The 26,166-nt window shown below is 43.9% G+C and overlaps 1 protein-coding gene across 3 annotated transcripts in view; it reads left to right on the top strand.

Annotated features, from left to right (window-relative positions):
* Reps (RALBP1 associated Eps domain containing) overlaps positions 1–26,166 on the top strand; it is a 246,332-nt gene that overhangs the window by 7,622 nt on the left and 212,544 nt on the right. The window contains exon 1 of one of the 3 annotated variants that reach the window (XM_071682713.1): positions 21,575–21,682. The exons of the other annotated variants lie outside the window; for them this stretch is intronic. Within the exon in view, the coding sequence (XP_071538814.1) occupies positions 21,590–21,682 (93 nt within the window). The 5' untranslated portion in view covers positions 21,575–21,589. Of the gene's footprint in view, positions 1–21,574; positions 21,683–26,166 lie in introns of those variants that run through there. 3 annotated transcript variants of the gene reach the window in all.

The raw sequence follows: 26,166 nt of genomic DNA, 5'->3' as shown, positions 1-26,166 counted from the left end.
ATTCATGGTCAGCCCAGAGTAGAGGGCGTAAGTACGAGTCCTGGTTGTGGTAGTTGGTCCCAGTCAACCCAGCTGTTTATCTACCCCAATAAAATGGTTACCCACAGGCTAGGTTATATATATTTTTTTCATACATATCGCCAGTTCCCACTTTAGTAAGGTAGTGCCAAGAACAGATGACTGAGTCTTGGAGGGAAAATCCTCACATAGCTCCCTTATCTATTTCTTCCGTTGGAAAACTAAACAGAAGGGAAGGGTTTCCAGTTTCTCCCAATTCTTAGTCACCTTCTATGACACGCAGGGAATATATGGAAAGTACTCTCTTTCCCCTACCCCTTCTTCATCTGTTCATGGCACCACCTTGTTAATGCGCCAAGAACAGAGGACTGAGCCTTAGAGGGAATATCCTCACTTGGCCCCCTTCTCTGTTCCTTCTTTTGGAAAATTAAAGAATGGGAGAGGAGGATTTCCAACCCCCCCTCTCCCTCTCCTTTTAGTCACCTTCTACGATGTGCAGGGAATATGTGGGTAGTATTATTTCTCCCCTATTCCCTGGGATTATTTATGTTTTATATTATTTATATTTTACTTTGTCGCTGTCTCCCGCATTAGCGAGGTAGCGCAAGGAAACAGACGAAAGAATGGCCAAACCCACTCACATACATATTTATATACATACACGTCCACACACGCAAATATACATATCTATACATCTCAACGTATACATATATATACACACACAGACATATACATATATACACATGTACCTAATTCAAACTGTCTGCCTTTATTCATTCCCATCACCACCCTGCCACACATGAAATAACAACCCCCTCCCCCTGCATGTGCGTGAGGTAGCGCTAGGAAAAGACAACAAAGGCCACATTCGTTCACACTCAGTCTCTAGCTGTCATGTATAATGCACCGAAACCACAGCTTCCTTTCCACATCCAGGCCTCACAGAACTTTCCATGGTTTACCCCAGATGCTTCACATGCCCTGGTTCAATCCATTGTCAGCACGTCGACCCAGGTATACCACATTGTTCCAGTTCACTCTATTCCTTGCACGCCTTTCACCCACCTGCATGTTCAGGCCCCGATCGCTCAAAATCTTTTTCACTCCATCTTTCCACCTCCAGTTTGGTCTCCCTCTTCTCCTCGTTCCCTCCACCTCTGACACATATATCCTCTTTGTCATTCTTTCCTCACTCATTCTCTCTGTGACCAAACCATTTCAAAACACCCTCTTCTGTTCTCTCAACCACACTCTTTTTATTACCACACATCTCTCTTACCCTTTCATTACTTACTCGATCAAATCACCTCACACCACATATTGTCCTCAAACATCTCATTTCCAGCACATCCACCCTCCTCCGCATAACTCTATCTATAGCCCACGCCTCGCAACCATATAACATTGTTGGAACCACTATTCCTTCAAACATAGCCATTTTTGCTTTCCGAGATAACATTCTCGACTTCCACACATTCTTCAACACTCCCAGAACTTTCGCCCCCTCCCCCACCCTGTGATTCACTTCCGCTTCCATGGTTCCATTCGCTGCCAAATCCACTCCCAGATATCTAAAACACTTCACTTCCTCCAGTTTTTCTCCATTCAAACTTACCTCCAGTTGATTTGACCCTCAACCCTACTGTACCTAATAACCTTGCTCTTATTCACATTTACTCTCAGCTTTCTTCTTTCACACACTTTACCAGACTCAGTCACCAGCTTCTGCAGTTTCTCACCTGAATCACCCACCAGTGCTGTGTCATCAGCGAACAACTGACTCACTTCCCAAGCTCTCTCATCCACAACAGACTGCATACTTGCCTCTCTTTCCAAAACTCTTGCATTCACCTCCCTAACAACCCCATCCATAAACAAATTAAACAACCATGGAGACATCGTCCACCGCTGCCGCAAACCAACATTCACTGAGAACCAATCACTTTCCTCTCTCCCTACATGTACACCTGCATTACATCCTCATTAAAAACTTTTCACTGCTTCTGACAACTTGCCTCCCACACCATATATTTTTAATACCTTCCACAGAGCATCTCTATCAACTCTATCTTATGCCTTCTCCAGATCCATAAATGCTACATACAAATCCATTTGCTTTTCTAAGTATTTCTCACATACATTTTTCAAAGCAAACACCTGATTTACACATCCTCTACCACTTCTGAAACCACACTGCTCCTCCTCAATCTGATGCTCTGTACATGCCTTCACCCTCTCAATCTATACCCTCCCATATAATTTCCCAGGAATACTCAACAAACTTATACCTCTGTAATTTGAGCACTCACTCTTATCCCGTTTGCCTCTGTACAATGGCACTGTGCAAGCATTTTGCCAGTCTTGTTGCTCACTGTATCATCAGTGAACAACAACTGGCTCACTTCCCAAGCTCTCTCATCCACAACAGACTGCATACTTGCCCCTATTTCCAAAACTCTTGCATTCATCTCCCAAACAGCGCTGGTGGCTGATTCAGGTGAGAAATTGCAGAAGCTGGTGACTAAGTTTGGTAAAGCGTATGAAAGAAGAAAGCTGAGAGTAAATGTGAATAAGAGCAAGGTTATTAGGTACAGTAGGGTTGACGGACAAGTCAACTGGGAGGTAAGTTTGAATGGAGAAAAACTGGAGGAAGTGAAGCGTTTTAGATATGTAGGAGTGGATTTGGCAGCAAATGGAACCATGGAAGCAGAAGTGAGTCACAGGGTGGAGGAGGGGATGAAAGTTCTGGGAGCATTGAAAAATGTGTGGAAGGCAAGAACATTATCTCGGAGAGCAAAAAAGGGTATGTTTGAAGGAATAGTGGTTCCAACAATGTTATATGGTTGTGAGGCGTGGGCTATCGATAGGGCTGTGCGGAGGAGGGTGGATGTGTTGGAAATAAGATGTTTGAGGACAATATGTGGTGTGAGGTGGTTTGATGGAGTAAGTAATGAATGGGTAAGAGAGATGTGAGGTAATAAAATGTGTGTACTTGAGAGAGCAGAAGAGGATGTATTGAAATGGTTTGGTCACATGGAGAGAATGAGTGAGGAAAGATTGACAAAGAGGATTTATTTGTCAGAGGTGGAGAGAACGAGAAGTGGGAGACCAAATTGGAGGTATAAGGATGGAGTGAAAAAGATTTTGAGCGATCAGGGCCTAAACATGCAGGAGGGTGAAAGGCGTGCAAGGAATAGAGTGAATTGGAACAATGTGGTATACCGGGGTCGATGTGCTGTCAATGGATTGAGCCAGGGTATGTGAAGCGTCTGAGGTAAATCATGGAAAGTTTTGTGGGGCCTGGATGTGGAAATGGAGCTATGGTTTCAGTGCATTATACATGACACCTTGAGACTGACTGTGAATGAATGGGGCCTTTGTTGTTTTTTCCTAGCGCTACCTTGCACACATGAGGGGGGAAGGGGTTGTTATTCCATGTGTGGCGAGGTGGCGATGGGAATGAATAAAGGCAGACAGTATGAATTATGTACATGTGTATATGTATATGTCTGTGTGTGTATATATATGTATACATTGAGATGTATAGGTAAGTATATTTTCGTGTGTAGACGTGTATGTATATACATGTGTATGTGGATGGGTTGGGCCATTCTTTCATCAGTTTCCTTGTGCTACCTCGCTAACGCGGGAGACAGTGACAAAGCAAAATGAATATAAATATAAATTATAAATATGAAATATAAATATAAGTAAATGTATATATATGTATTTGGTGAAATATATTGCTATGTATATGTATGTGGATGTGTGTTTATATATATTTGTATGTGGGTGGGTTGGGCCATTCTTTTGTCTGTTTCCTTCGCTTCCTCTGTAACATGGGAGACAGCGACAAAGTATAATGAAGGAAATAAATTAATAGTAGATATATACTGTTTATGAGATGGCTGATAAATAGAATAAGTCTGTGCTAATAGTTACTCACAAATAGATTGGTAACTTGCCCCCTCATTTTCTGTCACATGCAACATTCACCTTATTTAATTTCATTCAGTGATATACATTGCTCCAAATTGTGCTTGAAAAATTTTATTCTTTAAATCCTTCAGTAGCTTTATGGAAGAAAATCACTCAGTGTTCATAGCTGATTTTGATGTAGAGCTAAAATGGTAAATGACCATTGCAGATAAATGCATAGTTTGTTCTCATCTAAAAGCATAGATATTTTTTTAGAGAGACTTCATGAAAATTAGGTACCACAGTATCTAATGTTAAACTTCCAGTGATACTGTTCTTCATTGCTAGGGTACTGTTTAGAGAATGCAAAAAGACGAGTGTGATTTGGAGTATTATATTGTCAGTAGTGAGGGCTATGAACATCAGAGGAAATACAGGGTTGATTAATGTGACGTACATTGTCTGAAAAATCTTGTCCACCTCTCCATACGTTTTCAAAGGCCATGTCACGCTTACTTTTTATTACTTTGTCATGTATCCTTTATTCATAAGGTCTGGGTATGGAATTGGCAAGGCTTCTTGAGTATTCTAGGTCAAGGTTTGGGTCCATAGGGTCTTGATCTGAGTGAGGCATGTCTCTGACAAGGTGTTGCAAGGAGCAGCCACTTGATAATGTGCTCTGAATGCCTAGTATGCCTGCAAATCTTACTTGTACCCACATTTTTTTTTTTTTTGCTTCCAAGCAGTAATTTGGGCTTTCTCCTCTTTTAAAAGTTGAGAGACAACCATCTTGAAGCACAGGTGGAAGAAATTCAGCTCCAAGAAGCAAAATTCCTAAAATGAAGTGGCAGCCTGAATGAGTAAAGGAAGAACATCATTCCCTCATGATAGCCTAAGAAACACTGAGGCAGATTGCTGGTGCTCACACCATCGGAAAACACTAGTGTTAGCGACCAGAGTTACAATGATTTCACCTGAAGAATGTCATATTCTTATACCCATATTGAACCTTAGCTGTTTATTACCTTTGAAAATATATGGGGTTGGCTCTCTTTTTTTGTAGACACTATACATAAAACCATACTTATTAATCTACATTACCCCTAAAAGGCTCATCTAACTTCCTAAGTTCGTAGATTATACCTTGATATTTAATATCTTAAGAAGTATACACAGTAATCAAACTCATGATATTTCGTCTTGCTAACTATCGACAAATTTGGACAAAGTGGCCAGAGGTTCTGTATTCCGAACTCTCCACAAGCAGCCATTCCATGCAATCCTCAGCAGCTGACCAATTTGATACTGGTCTATTTTTATTACTGGTGAACATCTTGACTGTTTAGAGAAATTAGATCTTGTTTTGATTGGGGTAAAATTTTAGTGAAAGCCTGCATTGTTAATATCTGTAGATATTTAATGATTATATCCAGTAATGGTAGCATAGTGTTTAGAAAATATAGTAAGCTATAGAGCTTGATTTTAAGCATTATATTTTGCAGATGTTAATAGATATAGTAGTGAGGATTCTGTATATCACGGTAAAGTTATTAAAGTTGTTAATATAAAAGTAGATACAGAAGTTCTCTGGTATCCCCAAACATCTTATCCACCAGGCTTGAAGAAATACACCTATAGGACTTTAGGGAACATACTTAACTAATGAAATTTGTGCTTATTTAAGTAGTTTATTGCTTTTTGTCTACATTTTTATAATTTTGTTTTAGGGTCTTCATTCATATAATGACATGCTACACCCCTGTTGCAAAGAATTTTTTTTTTTTTAGGCAGTGAAAACTTTTTTTTCCTATAAAATGAAAACATCTTAGAATAATAAAGCAACCAGGAGACAAGTGATACAGACTTCAAATCACCAGGGGAGAAACAGCATACTTCTGGTTACTATTTGCTTGTGACTGAGAGAACATTTTATACTCTTATACCATCACTAAATCTTGTATTTGTGAACGATGTCTTTACTCCTAGGCACACACACACACATCTACTTCCACACACACACACATACATCTACTTCCACACACACACTAGCATATGCCAAGAGTGTATTGCTGATAACAGTAAATTGTATACAGTCTGGTTTTGCCAATGTTGCCAGCTCCATTTTTACATAGTGTTTTGATGCACTTTTTTAAATATATTATTACAAACCCAAGCTTCTACAGAGGCTTCACAGAAATATCTTACCACATGTCTCCATTGCTTCTGGAGATGTGTGTATAAATGCATTATGACATGTGGTATTTTTTTATTTTTTTTTTTATTATACTTTGTCGCTGTCTCCCGCGCTAGCGAGGTAGCGCAAGGAAACAGACGAAAGAATGGCCCAACCAACCCACATACACGTGTATATACATACACGTCCACACACGCAAATATACATACCTATACATCTCAGTTTATACATATATATACACACACAGACATATACATATATACACATATACATAATTCATACTGTCTGCCTTTATTCATTCCCATCGCCACCTCACCACACATGCAATAACAACCCCCTCCCCCCTCATGCGTGCGAGGTAGCGCTAGGAAAACGACAACAAAGGCCCCATTTGTTCACACTCAGACTTTAGCTGTCGTGTAATAGTGCACCGACACCACAGCTCCCTTTCCACATCCAGGCCCCACAGAACTTTCCATGGTTTACCCCAGACGCTTCACATGCCCTGGTTCAATCCATTGACAGCACGTCGACCCCGGTATACCACATCGTACCAATTCACTCTATTCCTTGCACGCCTTTCACCCTCCTGCATGTTCAGGCCCTGATCACTCAAAATTTTTTTCACTCCATCTTTCCACCTCCACTTTGGTCTTCCACTCCTCCTCGTTCCCTCCACCTCTGACACATATATCCTCTTGGTCATTCTTTCCCCACTCATTCTCTCCATGTGACCAAACCATTTCAAAACACCCTCTTCTGCTCTCTCAACCACACTCTTTTTATTACCACGCATCTTTCTTACCCTTACATTACTTACTCGATCAAACCACCTCACACCACATATTGTCCTCAAACATCTCATTTCCAGCACATCCACCCTCCTGCGCACAACTCCATCCATAGCCCACGCCTCGCAACCATACAACATTGTTGGAACCACTATTCCTTCAAACATACCCATTTTTGCTTTCCGGGATAATGTTCTCGACTTCCACACATTCTTCAAGGCTCCCAGAATTTTCGCCCCCTCCCCCACCCTATGATTCACTTCCGCTTTCATGGTTCCATCCGCTGCCAAATCCACTCCCAGATATCTAAAACACTTCACTTCCTCCAGTTTTTCTCCATTCAAACTTACCTCCCATTTGACTTGACCCTCAACCCTACTGTTCCTAATAACCTTACTCTTATTCACATTTATTCTCAACTTTCTTCTTTCACACACTTTACCAAACACAGTCACCAGCTTCAGCAGTTTCTCACATGAATGAGCCACCAGCGCTGTATCATCAGCGAACAACAACTGACTCACTTCCCAAGCTCTCTCATCCACAACAGACTGCATACCTGCCCCTCTTTCCAAAACTCTTGCATTCACCTCCCTAACAACCCCATCCATAAACAAATTAAACAACCAAATGGAGACATCACACACCGCTGCCGCAAACGTACATTCACTGAAAACCAATAACTTTCCTCTCTTTCTACACGTACACATGCCTTACATCCTCGATAAAAACTTTTCACTGTTTCTAACAACTTTCCTCCCACACCATATATCCTTAATACCTTCCACAGAGCATCTCTATCAACTCATTCATATGCCATCTCCAGATACATACTGTGGTATTTTTATGTGAATTATTACTGATCTTATCCCATCCTCATTACTAAACTTATTGGAGAGTGATCATGAAACAGGGATTGATAGCTTTGAGGATTTATTCATTTTCATTACATACATAGACACACAAAAATTGTTCAAGTAATGTCTGCAAACAAGTGAAATAATTGGCCCACCCTGAGTAATATGAATGTCATGTTACAGTATGATGTAACGCCCAGGACCCATTTCTCGGTAAACCTTTGGCTGAGGCTTTTGCAATCTTAAGGCTGTGCTGCACTAAGTAGCTGGGATAGGATGGATTTCTTTAAAAGCAAAAAGTTCTTTGACTAGACTTAGCCTGTTTTATCAACTGGCAAAGATACAGCTTTGCCAAAGAAGTCTTTCACACCAGGTATAACCTCAGGCAGGCAGAGACCGGTAACACCCATTGTCGTATGAATATATGTCACATTATCACTTGGCCACAACATTCTTAAAAAGAATCTTTGTTCTTCCTTTTTTATGTTGTATTCGTTTCTAGCAGCCTTTCACTTTGTAAGTTCTGACTGGGTGGGGTACCGCTATTTCTTTATACACATCTCATTGCTCATCTTAACAGAAAACTAGGCTGGGGTGCCACTTATGTCTTTTCCGCATCATATTGTTCAACCCATTTATTTTTTGCCTCTGTATTCGAGGCTGAAGGTACACATGTTTCTGCTCCACGGCAGAACACACGAGACATTATGTAATTGGCAAACAGTAGAAATGTGGAGAGCAAAGAAAAAACTGGTTAAAAAAGAAAATCAGGGTTATCACGAGAAGCCACCGTTAAGTTAGCGGATCATAAGATTTCTTTTTTGTACTTGTTAAGAAGGAAGTATCCCCTTTGAAATTTCAGTGAAAATCAACCAAACCTGTCGGTGGTTTACAGTAAATAAAAAAAAAAAAAACACTTGTAATTCACGGAACATTAGCACCAATAATGCTTTACATAGGGAGGGTAATTCAACTGTCAGGAAGGTCCATCATGCCTTCATCGCCATTTATAGCCAGTTTGAAAGAAGACTCTCCTTAAAAAGCCTGTCATTGTTATGTGTAAGATGCAAAGTATGTACCTCTGGGGAAGAATTTATGTTTACTTTTGCACAGCCTAGATAGTTGAGGTACCGTATGGGCCACAGGTTAATGGCAAGATAGATCGCCTACCAATACAAGAGTGAGTTTTGCCGTCATGATAGTTAATTGGTCTGTATCAGTCTCTTAGGTACAATAGAACATTGTCTTTATTCGGAAGTTGTAAATAAAGTTGAATACGATCACTATATAGAATGGATAAAATTCCTCTAATCATTTTTTAGTTAAGTCTTGAAAAGACCCGGAAAAGCCCGTACACTTTAGTACTTACATTATCATAGGGAACGTTCTGAGTTGTGATTGAAGGGTTAAAATGGTGAGTGCTCGAGGCAACCGTGAGTTTTGATATGGCCATGACTGCGAGTGGGGCGTTACTGGCGATGGTACATACTCTAGTGATAAGGTTACCACGATAAGGGCATCGGGTGTCGTAGTGGTTGCTTGACACAATGAGAATTTTAACTCAAAGTTGTGTTATTGTGAAATAACCATGATAGATTGGACAGATTTTAACCTTAAATGAAAGCCTGTTGAAGTATATAGTATTGATAGTACTTGGTTGTTAGGGAGAAAGGTTGAGTCAAAGTGGATGTGTGCTTGCGTTATTGTCATTATTGTTTTGAGTTTGTGTGTATCACTGGAAAAGATTTGCGCTCGTGGGACCCCGTCCTGTATATTTATATCATATGCCTTCTCCAGATCCACATATATATATATATATATATATATATATATATATATATATATATATATATATATATATATATATATATATATATTATACTTATCCGCCGTCTCCCGCGAGGTAGCGCAAGGAAACGGACGGGGAATGGCCCAACCTACCCACATACATATAAATAAACGCCCTCACATGCACATATACATACATATACATTTCAACGTATACATACACTGACATACATATATACACATGTTCATGTCAATACTTGCCTTCATACATTTTTTTTCATACACCCGCCATTTTCCGCATTAGCAAGGTAGCGTTAAGAACAGAGAACTGAGCCTTAGAGGGACTATCCTCATTTGGCCCCCTTCTCTGCTCCCCCCCTTTTTTTTTTAAGTAAAAAACGGGAGAGGAGGATTTCCAGCCCCCCGCTCCCTACCCTGTTAGTCGCTTACGACACGAAGGGAATACGTGGGAAGTACTCCCATATATATATATATATATATATATATATATATATATATATATATATATATATATATATATATATATATATTTCAAGAGGTTACAGTCTTGAGCGTGATCTAGTATATGCATATAACCACGAGGAAAATGAAACGTTGTTTCCAAGTGCACTTTAGTGTAATGATCGCATTGTCAGGGGAGGTACAAGTTGCAAGAACGAGATAGAAGACGTAGAACAGTCAGTTGATGTACAAGGGAGAGACGTAGCCAAGACGCCATTGGTAAACAAGTATTACCGGATGGTGTGTTCTGGTCTGTCAGAGATTGTATAGTATGTCGACAGGAAGGGGAAGTGTTAACAAATGTTGTCAACGACAGAGCGATTAAGTTAGTATAGACTTTCACTAATATTAATGTTACAGTTCTTTTCGTATTTGATAACTGAAGATTCGGTGATATTTCACGTCGTGAAGGAGTTACCCATATATCGACCAGCTCTGAGGTGAAGACATGGATTAAACGTTGGCTGGTTGCCGCGCCCAAAATTGGAACCCATGCGGATACGGGCTGACTCATAGACATTGTGTATGTGTGTGTGTAGGTTACCTGTGTATACTCTTTTAAAGGCAGTTTTAAGGAGTGAGACATCTAATATTTCGTTTGTGTGTGTGTCTGTGTATGTGTGTAGTTACCTGTTTACACCCTGTTTTTAAAAAGGCTGTTTCAAGGAGTGAGGCATCTAATATTTTGTTTGTATGTCGAAATGTCTGTAGAATTAACGGTTTTGTCTAATTTCGGTTTCACGATTGATGATAATTATATTCATCGTAGTTAATGAACAAATGTGTATATGGACTGGACGAAACAGGTGATGAATTTGTTTAAACTAAGATGTATGGAAGTTATTACTTTTGTCGAGATGCCGATATTTTTATGGTTTAAACGTTGTGAAAGTTACCAGCTCCACGAACTAGTTTGAATCAGACGATTTTTATTTATATTTTTAAGAATAAAAGTGTGGCAATTACACTTTTTTTTTGTCGTATTTGGAGGCATCCTTACAAAGGAGACCAGTAAGGTAATGCAATCATCATTTTATCCTTCCATGTACGAAGTGAAGCCAAAATGCCTTGACGCCGGTGTGTTTGTTGTTTGTTTTAGTTGTTTTTGTTGATTGGCAAGTCGGCGGTGGCTCGGCAAGCATCGATAAAGATTTTGTATTGACATTTTGTACCTGCAGTCATGGGTCACCCTTCTCATCGTTGGTATTGTGTGTTTTTGTGTTATATTCAGAGATCGCACCTCATGAGACCCCAGTGAACTTATAATGGACAATATTAATAGACTTTAGATATATATACGATATAGATAAATGGAATAAGAGAATTTGGAATACTTTCGGACGTGACTCGTATGTGCCTCCCCCGAGCGCAGCGAAGTTCCAGTAGAAGTTCGACCTGAAGTTGTACGTGCTCACGTGCCTGATCCTGTGAACGTCAACTTAGTTGGTCTCGTTGGATTAGTGCGTTGGGCGTGTGGTCGTGCCACACAGTGATCAGGCCCGAGCGAGGGAAGGTGAGGGTTGCTTACCCGAGGATCGTCTAGGACCTCGTACTCTCTCTCTCTCTCTCTCTCTCTCTCTCTCTCTCTCTCTCTCTCTCTCTCTCTCTCTCTACTTCAATTGTATATTACACACATGCTGTTTCTGTGATTTTGCTTTGTTTATGAGCTCGTTGCTGTCCTAATATAGGATCTGTGTCGTAAATTCTTGAGACTGTCTTGAGAAAGGTTTGGGGTGGAGGGGGCGATGTTTCTCCTTTGGACCGTGCTGGCTCTCGTCGCCCCACACTGATGATACTCTTGTTGGGAACTGTGGTATATACGCCATTACGTAATTGCGGCACAATTGCTAAGTATGCATTGCGCCCGTGCATCATGATTGTGTTTATGTTGAGCAACATGATGGTGTTTAATTTGTGCGCCTAGACCCGCTAATGGAATCTCCGTCATTATACAGTCTTATTTCTTGTTATTGGAGTAGTGTATGGGATGGACTGTTTTTATTGATAGAATGCATTGTCCTCTTACCTCTGAGAGGCAGGGCAATGCTGCAGACAGCGACAGTATCGCAGAGATAACTTGGCTTTGACGCTTAAACGAGCGAAGCTGGAGGAATGTTTGTTTTGATTGCCTAATTTCATTATAGATTTGTCCCGTACGGTGAGGGAGTTCTACGATTTTTTTTTTTTGCGATATCCCAGCTAGATCTAGAACATTCTCCGTTATCATACAACTTCAACTTTTGTACGCTGTTCCGCTTTTGCTGTTTCCTGATACAGTATGTTCCTTTCATCCACCACTCATACACAGTCAAGTTAAATACGTTCTTAGCTTAGGTTTATGTTATGTCCTCTGGTTGTTCTGTTCCAACATCAAGTTAATTACCTATTTGTACTGTACACGGAGGGAGGTTTACTCTCGTATGGCCCCATTTCTTTAGCACTCTATGATGCTATACACCCTCTGAGATTTGTATTTGATGTTCGTATTAACCATGTCCTCAGTTAATCTGTTCTATGTATCCATCCCTCTTATACTATAGCATTATTTCGTTACATCCTTAGTTAGAACCTGAGTACTTAATTTCATTTGACGACCTCATGTTCTTCATCCCTACATAACTCTTTTCTTCATTCATAAACTTGAAAACTGTTTTGATATTTGTCAGCAGACAGCTTGTCTCTATTTCTATTCCCCCCAAGATGGGATTCTGGCTACAGGTTAGTGAAGTTGTCTATTCCCAGGCCCATCTCACACACAGGTTCTTGAAGCTTATTTCTTGCAAGGCAGTGATCATTTTGAGACCATCTTTCGTTTTTTTTTTTTTTTTCTATCCTCCTAAAACCCGCTAGGATTGATTATCGTTAAAACCATGTTTCAGACCGACTTTGGATTCTCTTCAGGTTAGCTTGTAAGCTGAATGCAGTCCTTATCGCTTCTCACTTCCCTCGTGACCTTTGCATCGGCTGCGAACATATTCAAGGTTGGATTCCATACCTTCATGCAAATAATGGTCCGAGAACCGAACTCTGTAGTGCTCCTCGGATCACCTCTGCCCCATTTGGAATAGGCTTCTCTGCCAAGTGTCTATTGTTCCCTCCCACTGAGATGATCATCTGTTCAACGAAGTTTCCCGCTCATGTTCCTGCTTGCTTATCCATCAAGTCTTAATCAGCCACCTATGTGATTTTGTGTCAGATGCCTACTGGCAGTCCAGATACAGACAGTCCACCCAGCCTTCCCCTTTTGTCCAGAACTGAGCTCACTCTCTCGTAAAACACTGGTAGTTTAGTTACACGTGACTTCCTCTCCCGAAAGCCATGCTGTGTCTCGGAAAATTTCTCCGTGGCAGAGATTGTCGTCCACCTGCATTCTAATAATCTTCATCCAGAACTTAACATACCACACTCGTTAGTGAGGCGGGTCAGTAGTGCAGCCCCTGTTCCCGGACCCCTTTCTTATGTAGGTATGACGTTTGCCCTTTTACCATTCCCTTGGCATTATGCCTCTCTTGAACTGCAATTCAAGTGGTCTTTCAGGCGTATCTGCCTTACGATATATCATCAGGACCAAGAGCCTTGTATGGGTCAAGTCCTTTTAGCATTCAGTTAATATCTTTTGTAAGTATTTCATCGATTTCTAACACCTCCTACCCATTCCATGTCACTTACGTTGGGGCTGTAGTGTCCTTGTGAAAACACGTTTGAGGGGCTGTAGTGTCTTCCGCTGTGAAAACACTTGAGGGGCTATAGCCTTGCATTATCCTCGTCAACATTTTCCTCTGATTACATAGTTGCTCTTTAACACACAACTCGCTCCTGATGAAATAGTTTTGGTTTTACGGCTGGCTTGCCCACAGTTTTCTTTTCAGTGTTTCATTATTCCTCTTTTCTTATCCCGCTGCACTCGATCCGTGCTCTCTTTCTACCTTGCAGATGCTGCATGTGGCAGCAGTGACGTCTGCACCTTCGCTTCTTCACATTTCGAAGCTACTTTGCCTTATGACATCTTTTACCAAGCCATTTCTCTTTGTCTAAATCATGCTAGTGTCGAAAATGAAGTGTTGCACATTGCTAAATGCTAAACAGAACTTAGACTAAAGAGACAGGGCCCCGCGAGTGTACAGCTTGCATCCCCACATGTACAACATGGCAGTTACACACACACACACACATACACACACACACACACACACACACACACACACACACACACACACACACACACACACATTGGTTAGAAGATTATGCCAGTGGAAGGGGGAACAAAGGACTTGTGTCAGAGGAGCTTTCTCTCAGTGGGACAGGGTGACTCGTGGAGTGCCACAGGTTTTGCTTCTGTGGTCATTACTCTTCCTGATCTATGTGTATGACTGGCTTGGAGGCATGGCCTCCTACCTGAATGTGTTTGCAGGTGATCCGGAGGTCGTGAGGGGCGTGAAAAGCGAGGAGGGTTGCACCAGCTTACAAGGGAACCTAGACAGACTCCATGTTGGTCTGAGACGGATGATAAGATTCGACCTGAGCTAAAGTAATGAGGATGGGACAGAGTGAAAGAAAGCGTCAGCTTGATTAATATGTAGCGGGAAATAAGCTTCAGAATTATGTGTGGGAGAAGGATTTGGAATTCGACATCGTTCCTAACCTGTCCTCACAATATCATTGTAGAGCAGTTAAAGAGGCAGACGATAAGAATAGCTGTCAAGTATATGGATCTGGAAATTTTTTGAGCCAGGAGTCCATGACTTTCATAAGGCCCAAACTAGAATATGCTTCTCAGATTTAGTCACCGCACCCAAAGAAGCACAAAGAGCCAATAGAGAAGGTTCAGAGGAGGGCGAAGAAGATGGTACAGGAAGAAAGGGAGCTTAGTTACAAGGGAAAGGCTAGAGGCTTTCGATTTGTCCCCTTGGAAGAGATAGTGGACGACGTGGATGGTGGACAGTTCTTTGAGAGACGCAGGGATAGAACAAGTAGAGGACTGTACTTGAAATTAAGCAACAAACGAGTTGAAAAAAGAGAAAGACGAAGTGAAGTTCTGTTTTAGTATAAGGATGATGAATGGAACAGAATATTCGACTGGTGGCTTGGTTTATGCAGACGACATACATAGATTTAAGAAGTTTTATGAGAGAATGTTTAGGGAAGTGGGGGCCCCACAAGTTTGAAACTCCCTCCCCTAGCAGTACCAATAGGCAGTTTCACATTACACACACACACACACACACACACACACACACACACATATATATATATATATATATATATATATATATATATATATATATATATATATATATGTGTGTGTGTGTGTGTGTGTGTGTAAACAAACTCAGGAAATTCCTTCTGTCTTCATGAGGCGCCCCACAGCGGGTCGTAGGTCATAAAGGTTAGTGTCGTATGTGGGGAAGAGCGCGGGGCGATTGTGTAGTAAGTGTCCGGTTGCTTGGCTGTGGTACTTGCATCGTGTTGTCATCAAGGGTCTTGGGATACGTTGATGTAGTGTTCGTTGTGCTGTAGGGATGGGTGATGTCCAGTGCATAGACGGGACAGTGATTCGTGTTTATATATATATATATATATATATATATATATATATATATATATATATATATATATATATATATATATATATATATATATATATATATGCTGAAAAAACAACCACATGGAAAAGGAAACTCAGGATCCTTAGCGCTTTCGTGTATTGAAATATCTTCAGACACACGAAAACGCTCGATATCTCGTCTTTCCTTTTCATATGTTTTTTTTCAGCATTTATGATATCACGTGTCTGTTGTAATTTAGTGTATATATATATATATATATATATATATATATATATATATATATATATTTTTTTTTTTTTTTTTTTTTTATACTTTGTCGCTGTCTCCCGCGTATGCGAGGTAGCGCAAGGAAACAGACGAAAGAAATGGCCCAACCCCCCCCCCATACACATGTACATACACACGTCCACACACGCAAATATACATACCTACACAGCTTTCCATGGTTTACCCCAGACGCTTCACATGCCTTGATTCACTCCACTGACAGCACGTCAACCCCTGTATACCACATCACTCCAATTCACTCTATTCCTTGCCCTCCTTTCACCCTCCTGCATGTTCAGGCCCCGATCACACAAAATCTTTTTCACTCCATCTTTCCACCTCCAATTTGGTCTCCCTCTTCTCCTCGTTCCCTCCACCTCCGACACATATATCCTCTTGGTCAATCTTTCCTCACTCATTCTCTCCATGTGCCCAAACCATTTCAAAACACCCTCTTCTGCTCTCTCAACCACGCTCTTTTTATTTCCACACATCTCTCTTACCCTTACGTTACTTACTCGATCAAACCACCTCACACCACACATTGTCCTCAAACATCTCATTTCCAGCACATCCATCCTCCTGCGCACAACTCTATCCATAGCCCATGCCTCGCAACCATACAACATTGTTGGAACCACTATTCCTTCAAACATACCCATTTTTGCTTTCCGAGATAATGTTCTCGACTTCCACACATTTTTCAAGGCTCCCAAAATTTTCGCCCCCTCCCCCACCCTATGATCCACTTCCGCTTCCATGGTTCCATCCGCTGACAGATCCACTCCCAGATATCTAAAACACTTCACTTCCTCCAGTTTTTCTCCATTCAAACTCACCTCCCAATTGACTTGACCCTCAACCCTACTGTACCTAATAACCTTGCTCTTATTCACATTTACTCTTAACTTTCTTCTTCCACACACTTTACCAAACTCAGTCACCAGCTTCTGCAGTTTCTCACATGAATCAGCCACCAGCGCTGTATCATCAGCGAACAACAACTGACTCACTTCCCAAGCTCTCTCATCCCCAACAGACTTCATACTTGCCCCTCTTTCCAGGACTCTTGCATTTACCTCCCTAACAACCCCATCCATAAACAAATTAAACAACCATGGAGACATCACACACCCCTGCCGCAAACCTACATTCACTGAAGTGGTAGAGGATGTGTGGATCAGGTGTTTGCTTTGAAGAATGTATGTGAGAAATACTTAGAAAAGCAAATGGATTTGTATGTAGCATTTATGGATCTGGAGAAGGCATATGATAGAGTTGATAGAGATGCTCTGTGGAAGGTATTAAGAATATATGGTGTGGGAGGCAAGTTGTTAGAAGCAGTGAAAAGTTTTTATCGAGGATGTAAGGCATGTGTACGTGTAGGAAGAGAGGAAAGTGATTGGTTCTCAGTGAATGTAGGTTTGCGGCAGGGGTGTGTGATATATATATATATATATATATATATATATATGCCAGAACCAGGATCATCTGTAGCAGCCTCCAGCCTACGCTCAAAAAAAAAAAAAAAAATAGATGGCAGGACGTCAATTACTGGGAGCACATCCTTCATGCATTTTCCTAGCCCAAAGGGTCCCAACTATCCCTGCTCCCGCATGGACCGCAGCCTCAGGCTGTCCTCGGCCGCTGTGCCGGACCCAGTGTCATACTCAGTTTGGAGATGATGGTCCGGTCATCAAATCAGTGACGTTCCTCCCTAACCCTAAACCACCAGTGTACCTCTGGTCGCAGTGCCAGCCAGACACCCATTGCTGAAAAGCACTGCTCCATCTTACGCTTCGATTGCACTCACTGATACCCCCCTTTCACTGCACGTTACTGGCGTCCGGAAACGACCTTGCAGGTCATTGGACATGCAGCAACTCCTAATAACCCCTCCATAAACACCCTCACCTCCAGCACAAACACCCCAAGGAACAGCAGCAAAGAACCAACAGCAGCAAAGAACCATCAGCCTCACTTTTCCCAAACAAACCCCACCGCTCCACAGAATACCCAGCGACCAAACTTGTCACCCTGCAACTCATCGCCTGTGGCATCGGAAACTCACACACACACACACACACACACACACACACATACACACACACACAAATACTCTAAACTACTCGTGGAACACAACCTCCACACGGCCTGAAGTCTGCTACCTCTCCCAGCTTACTACGACAACGTAACTGTAAGAGACAGACTGACAAGGACAGGGAGGAGGACTCATGATAATTGTCCGTCAAAATTCTGTGGTGTGGCTGTTAGCGTTGCTGACCCTGACGCATTCTCCGGCCGTCCAAGGTCGAGCACGTTAGGTTCGAATTTTGGTTGCGGCAGTCGGTCTATAGTCAACCCAGCTGTTCATCCTTCCTTAGAGTTTGATCAGATAGGTACTTGGCAAAGGCGAGGGTATATATATATATATATATATATATATATATATATATATATATATATATATATATATATATTCAATTTTCCAAATGAAGGAACAGAGAAGGGGGCCAAGTGAGGATATTGCCTCTAAGGCTCAGTCCTCTGTTCTTAACGCTCCCTCGCTTACACGGGAAAAAGCGACTATATATATATATATATATAGGTTTGGATGGTATTGCAGTGGAATTTATTAAAAAAGGGGGTGACTGTATTGTTGACTGGTTGGTAAGGTTATTTAATGTATGTATGACTCATGGTGAGGTGCCTGAGGATTGGCGGAATGCGTGCATAGTGCCATTGTACAAAGGCAAAGGGGATAAGAGTGAGTGCTCAAATTACAGAGGTATAAGTTTGTTGAGTATTCCTGGTAAATTATATGGGAGGGTATTGATTGAGAGGGTGAAGGCATGTACAGAGCATCAGATTGGGGAAGAGCAGTGTGGTTTCAGAAGTGGTAGAGGATGTGTGGATCAGGTGTTTGCTTTGAAGAATGTATGTGAGAAATACTTAGAAAAGCAAATGGATTTGTATGTAGCATTTATGGATCTGGAGAAGGCATATGATAGAGTTGATAGAGATGCTCTGTGGAAGGTATTAAGAATATATGGTGTGGGAGGCAAGTTGTTAGAAGCAGTGAAAAGTTTTTATCGAGGATGTAAGGCATGTGTACGTGTAGGAAGAGAGGAAAGTGATTGGTTCTCAGTGAATGTAGGTTTGCGGCAGGGGTGTGTGATGTCTCCATGGTTGTTTAATTTGTTTATGGATGGGGTTGTTAGGGAGGTAAATGCAAGAGTCTTGGAAAGAGGGGCAAGTATGAAGTCTGTTGGGGATGAGAGAGCTTGGGAAGTGAGTCAGTTGTTGTTCGCTGATGATACAGCGCTGGTGGCGGATTCATGTGAGAAACTGCAGAAGCTGGTGACGGAGTTTGGTAAAGTGTGTGGAAGAAGAAAGTTAAGAGTAAATGTGAATAAGAGCAAGGTTATTAGGTACAGTAGGGCTGAGGGTCAAGTCAATTGGGAGGTGAGTTTGAATGGTGAGAAACTGGAGGAAGTGAAGTGTTTTAGATATCTGGGAGTGGATCTGTCAGCGGATGGAACCATGGAAGCGGAAGTGGATCATAGGGTGGGGGAGGGGGCGAAAATTTTGGGAGCCTTGAAAAATGTGTGGAAGTCGAGAACATCATCCCGGAAAGCAAAAATGGGTATGTTTGAAGGAATAGTGGTTCCAACAATGTTGTATGGTTGCGAGGCGTGGGCTATGGATAGAGTTGTGCGCAGGAGGATGGATGTGCTGGAAATGAGATGTTTGAGGACAATGTGTGGTGTGAGGTGGTTTGATCGAGTAAGTAACGTAAGGGTAAGAGAGATGTGTGGAAATAAAAAGAGCGTGGTTGAGAGAGCAGAAGAGAGTGTTTTGAAATGGTTTGGGCACATGGAGAGAATGAGTGAGGAAAGATTGACCAAGAGGATATATGTGTCGGAGGTGGAGGGAACGAGGAGAAGAGGGAGACCAAATTGGAGGTGGAAAGATGGAGTGAAAAAGATTTTGTGTGATCGGGGCCTGAACATGCAGGAGGGTGAAAGGAGGGCAAGGAATAGAGTGAATTGGAGCGATGTGGTATACAGGGGTTGACGTGCTGTCAGTGGATTGAATCAAGGCATGTGAAGCGTCCGGGGTAAACCATGGAAAGCTGTGTAGGTATGTATATTTGTGTGTGTGGACGTGTGTATGTACATGTGTATGGGGGGAGTTGGGCCATTTCTTTCGTCTGTTTCCTTGCGCTACCTCGCAATACGCGGGAGACAGCGACAAAGTATAAAAAAAAAAAAAAAAAAAAAAAAAAAAAAATATATATATATATATATATATATATATATATATATATATATATATATATATATATATATATATATATATATATATATGATCGTTATGAGGTGGCTTTGATTAGGGCATTCATTTACTGGTATCATCTCAGCGATCATTTGGCAAGATATCATTCTCCAACAACATTGGCTTTACGAAACTATTCACAGACATTAACAACGCTACTGCAACAGGATCAACAAATTCGCCACCTACATACTACTACCTTCCCTTTCCCCAATGGTCCTTCAGATATACCCCCCTAATGGCGAAACCTGGCCTATAGCATACCCAACAGCAATCTGTCTGGAGATTTCAGTGCCCATCATCCCACATGGCTCAACACACACACACGTCCAATGTCCTTCGAGGCTTTCCACCCTCACAAAATTATATGTAGCAAAGCCGCAACCCACACTCAGTGGAGCACTGGGAACAATCACTGGCTGCCAGGCAACGGTATTACTCAACACAAGACACAATGAGACAAAGATCCTTTCAATACAATCACATCTCATCATGCTCGCCTCTCACTTCTTTGCAACGGCACAAGACCGGCCCCCCCCTTCCATCCAAACCACGTCATGACTAACTACCAGTCCTGAAGGAGTAATAGAAAGCCTACACCTGCAGCTTCTATACGCAGGTCCACCCTAACCCCAGTAAATGTCACGCTAACGAAGCACATACACATTGAAATAGCCCTGTTAGTACTGAACACCCGCCCTCCAAGCACTAGACAACCACCCTTTCATGTTAGTCTTCAAACAGCACCTCACCAGTCACACGTCCACCTGAAACTACACTCTCCAGACACACACGAGTCACGGGGAGCACTGTCCCATCTAGCCTTTTGAACATCACCCATCCCTATATATATATATATATATATATATATATATATGTGTGTGTGTGTGTGTGTGTGTGTGTGTGTGTGTGTGTAAGACGTGGCAGAATTTCGGGCAAAATTGAACTTACAAAAAGTAAATTGTACGTGTGTCGGTGAGTGTTGGGGTGACATGGGCGACGTGTGATAGTAGAGCAGCATCGTAGGGAACGCATGTACTACATGGTGTCACGCGGGAGGGAGGAGGGGGTGTGACGTCAGAGGCTGGACTTGCTGGGGCGAGTCGAGTAGAGGTGGCGGTAGGAGAAGGCGTGCGGGAGTTTGACGCAGAGCTGTACTGAAGGGGGGCGGTAAGTAGCAGGGATGTGGATGTGTGTGTGTGAAGTTGGTGGAGAGAAGAGAAGAGAGGGAGAGAGGCGGCGTGGGGAGGCTAAGTTGGAGGAGCGGACACCGTGCAAACACCGCGACGTTGGTTTTGGAGACTCGTCCACCTTCACTGCTCCGATTGCATGGTCGCCTCCCTGATGAGTCAGTCTGTTTGGGGCCGCGGCTGGCAGGCTGACGTACTCCACGACCTGGATGCTCAGCCCCACATTTGTCTGGTGAGATGTTGTTGTTGTTGTTGGACGGGTTGTCTCTAGTGTTTGCTACAGTTACAGGTAATGAGGTGAACAGTGTATGGACCCCGATGTTGACACGTGTTTATGGGAGTTATTTATATATGTATGTGTATATTTTCTAGTGGTGTTGTTTTCCACAGTCCTCTGTGTTTATCGTGTAAGTAGAGGACGGTGTTAGAATGTGGAGTGGGAGCCACGTTTTCCAAAGTTCACCATCTGGGAATTATGACGTTTCTCATGTGGGCCGCCGAGAGTGCAGGACTCGGTGCTTCCACTCGCTTCCAAGTGTATGTGTGTGTGTGGAGAGAGAGAGAGAGAGAGAGAGAGAGAGAGAGAGAGAGAGAGAGAGAGAGAGAGAGAGAGAGAGGTCAGCCATCACATTCACCAGCTGCTACACTTAATAGTGAACGCATCTGTGTCCGATCATGCCCCTTACCTGCCACATCCCTTAAGCACAGTGCCCTTTCAAGTTACAGTGGTCTGTGTGTGCCTCGCCCCGTGTCTACAACCTCCCCATGTCCTCTCCACCAGTTGCCGTGCCCTTTAGCCTACACTACCTCCCGTGTGTGTAGCACCGGTCTTCCCGTGTTGTCTCGTTCACCCTTACCTACCACACACCTTCCTCATTCATGAGAGCGCCTTCGAATCATGCATGACTCCTATGGCTCACACGCCCCACCTCTTCCTTCCGCTTGCATCTCACGGTCACGTCGTCCGAGCCAGGACTACTTCCTTCTCTCTCCCTCGCCCCTCCGTGTGGCATCTCGTCCACCACGACCTCCTTAGCTCGTCCGCACGTCCTGTGCGTAACAAGTGCCCCCTTGGCCCTCTGCTCCGTCACGTCTTACGGTGTCATCCCAGACGCCACTGACTTCTGATCCCTCGTTGTGAGCCACGCGTCCCTTATGCTCTACGCTCACCCCTCACCTTAGGGATTCCCGACGTGTCACCTGCGCCCCACAACGCACCATTTCCGGGCTACCTTAGGCTCCCCGAGTTGTCACGCCTCCCGCCCAGTGTACGTGGTAAGTACACACACTTGAGTGTCGTGAAGATGTAGCTAGTTACCACGCATCTCCTCCCTCCCAGGCAACGCCCGCCTCACCCAGCTACCACGCCCCTACACTCACCCAGGCAACAACTGCCTCACCTAGCAATCACGCCTCTCCTCCCACCCAGGCAACACCCGCTTCACCCAGCTACCACGCCTCTCCTCCCACCCACGCAATCCGCCTCGCCTAGCTACCACACCTCTCCTCCCACCCACGCAACAACTGCCTCACCTAGCCACCCCACTTTTCCTCCCACCCACGCAACACCCGCCTCACCCAGCTACCACGCCCCTCCACCCACACAGGCAACACTCGCCATACCCAGCTACCACGCCCCTCCACCCACCCAGGCAACACCCGCCTCACCCTAGCTACCACGCCTCTCCTCCCACTCAGGCCACACCCGCTTCACCTAGCTATAAAGCCTCTCCTTCCACCCACGCAGACACCTTCACCTAGCTACCACGCCTCTCCTCCCACCCAGGCAACACTCGCCTCACCCCAGCTACCACGCCTCTCCTCCCACCCAGGCAACACCCGCCTCACCCTAGCTACCTTGCCCACCCTAGCTACCACGCCCATCCTTCCACCCATGCAAACACCTGCCTCACCCAGCTACCACACCTCTCCTCTCACCCAGGCAACAACCAAGCTCCCACTGCTCTCCTCCCACCCAATTAACACCTGCTTTACCTACCTACCACGCCCCTCCTCCCACTCAGGCAACAACTGTCTCACCCAGCTACCACGCCTCTCCTCCCACCCACGCAATCCGCCTCGCCTAGCTACCACACCTCTCCCCCCACCCACGCAATACCCGCCTCACCCAGCTACCACGCCCCTTCACCCACACAGGCAACACTCGCCTTCCCAGCTACCACGCCCCTCCACCCACCCAGGCAACACCCGCATCACCCTAGCTACCACGCCTCTCCTCCCACCCAGGCTACACCCGCTTCACCTAGTTATAAAGCCTCTCCTTCCACCCACGCAAAAACCTTCACCTAGCTACCACGCCCCTTCTCCCACCCAGGCAACACTCGCCTCACCCCAGCTACCACCACGTCTCTCCTCCCACCCAGGAAATACCCGCCTCACCCTAGCTACCACGCCTCTCCTCCCACCCAGGCAACACTCGCCTCATCCAGTGAACACGCCTCTCCTTCCACCCAGGCAACACCTGCCACACCCTAGCTACCACGCCCATCTTCCCACCCTAGTTACCACGCCCATCCCCCCACCCATGCAAACACCTGCCTCACCCAGCTACCATACCTCTCCTCTCACCCAGGCAACAACCAAGCCTGGCTACCGCGCCTTTACCCGTCTAAGGAGCACCCACGTCGTCTGGTTACCGCGCCTTTACCTGTCTAAGGAGCACCCACGTCGCCTGGCTACCGCGCCTTTACCCGTCTAAGGAGCACCCACGTCGTCTGGCTACCGCGCCTTTACCTGTCTAAGGAGCACCCACGTCGTCTGGCTACCGCGCCTTTACCCGTCTAAGGAGCACCCACGTCGCCTGGCTACCGCGCCTTTACCCGTCTAAGGGGCACCCACGTCTTGTGGCTACCACGCTGATTACCACGGCTACACGTCTCTTCCCCTTTCCATGGAGCACGCGTATTGTCTGATTACCACGCCTTTCCGCCCTGAGCTATAATCCAGGGAGCAATGTCCTTGTTACGTGTTGCGTAGATTGCTAAGTTATTACGGGTGAGCGGTAGCGCGAAAGATTACAGAGGTCACGAAGGGTCTTTGTGGGACCCCAGGGGGTCAAATGATTATACCATAAGTTGTTAAGAACTTGGATCATTACATAAGCTTTACAGTCTTTCGATATCGTGAGCTTATCAGCTGGTTGGGTAAGTGGATACAGTATCTAAATTTCAGTTATCTTAAGATTAACAAGAAGGCTTGCATGTACCCAGGTTCTTTATATATATATATATATATATATATATATATATATATATATATATATATATATATATATAATGATTGTGTGTGTGTGTGTACGCATATATTTTCACAGTCTAAGGCCGTGTTTTACCGGTAGTGTTTATGTCCATATCCCAGTCCACAGCCCTCACTAGTCATATGATCAACAGCTCCAGATAAGCTAGAAAGCCAGTAATGTCTAGAGCAGCAGTGCCTGTATTTAGCAGTGATAACATCTTTGTCGTGAGGTGACCTTGTTACTTCCTCCACACAAGTGTTTTGACACATTTCATTCGTGATGGAATGTGCAGATCTTGGTGCCCCTCTTAGCAGCCACCTTGCTCGAAGTGGATCGTTAGTTCCTTCCTTTTTACAGATTGTAGACTCCTTATTTGTGGTTCACTATTGTGTTCAACATCGTCATCATCCAGGATCAAGTTTGACAAAAACACCTCGGAGACGTAAGGAAGAAGGGAATCCACCCACATCAGTTGGATTTGAATCCCTTTATCTGTAATGATCCCATGGCTTTATGAGGCCCGGGAGGTACAACCATGTTGCATTGTGGTCTGAGGTTATGAAAGGCAAGTAGCGAGGATAGAGAACGGGTTGTGGTCTGAGGTTATGAAAGGCAAGTAGCGAGGATAGAGAACGGGTTGTGGTCTGAGGTTATGAAAGGCAAGTAGCGAGGATAGAGAACGGGTTGTGGTCTGAGGTTATGAAAGGCAAGTAGCGAGGATAGAGAACGGGAGATAATTATGTTGTCTGTGGTTGTGATTCATGCAAGCTTAAGAGCGATGAGTGTGGCGAACAAACAGTTCAGCTCTCGTGAGATGGTCGCCCTAGTGTTTATTCTAACATTCCCTTCTGATCTAATACCAGTTAGGATGTGATAGCACTTCCAACCCTCCCGTTTGTGGGTCGTGTTGAACCAGCCCGTCACTACAGATCAAACTTTTAAAACTCATGAGTGCCTCAAACCTCTGAAGCTCATGAGTGCCACAAACCTCTGAAGCTCATGATTGCCACAAACTTGTGAAGCTCATGAGTGCCACATATCTGTGAGGTTCATGATTGCCACAGACCTGTGAAGCTCATGAGTGCCACAAACTTGTGAAGCTCATGAGTGCCACAAACGTGTGAAGCTCATGAGTGCCTCAAACCTCTGAAGTTCATGATTGCCACAAACGTGTGAAGCTCAAGAGAGCCTCAAACCTCTGAAGCTCATGAGTGCCACAAACCTCTGAAGCTCATGAGTGCCTCAAACCTCTGAAGCTCATGAGTGCCTCAAACCTCTGAAGCTCATGAGTGCCACAAACCTGTGAAGCTCATGAGTGCCTCAAACCTCTGAAGCTCATGAGTGCCACAAACCTGTGAAGCTCATGAGTGCCTCAAACCTCTGAAGCTCATGATTGCCACAAACGTGTGAAGCTCAAGAGAGCCTCAAACCTCTGAAGCTCATGAGTGCCACAAACC

Source organism: Panulirus ornatus, chromosome 34 (assembly GCF_036320965.1).
Source record: "Panulirus ornatus isolate Po-2019 chromosome 34, ASM3632096v1, whole genome shotgun sequence".
Taxonomy (NCBI): domain Eukaryota; kingdom Metazoa; phylum Arthropoda; class Malacostraca; order Decapoda; family Palinuridae; genus Panulirus; species Panulirus ornatus.
The sequence above is the reverse complement of the archived record's forward strand: the minus strand, read 5'-3'. Positions and strand labels throughout refer to the sequence as shown.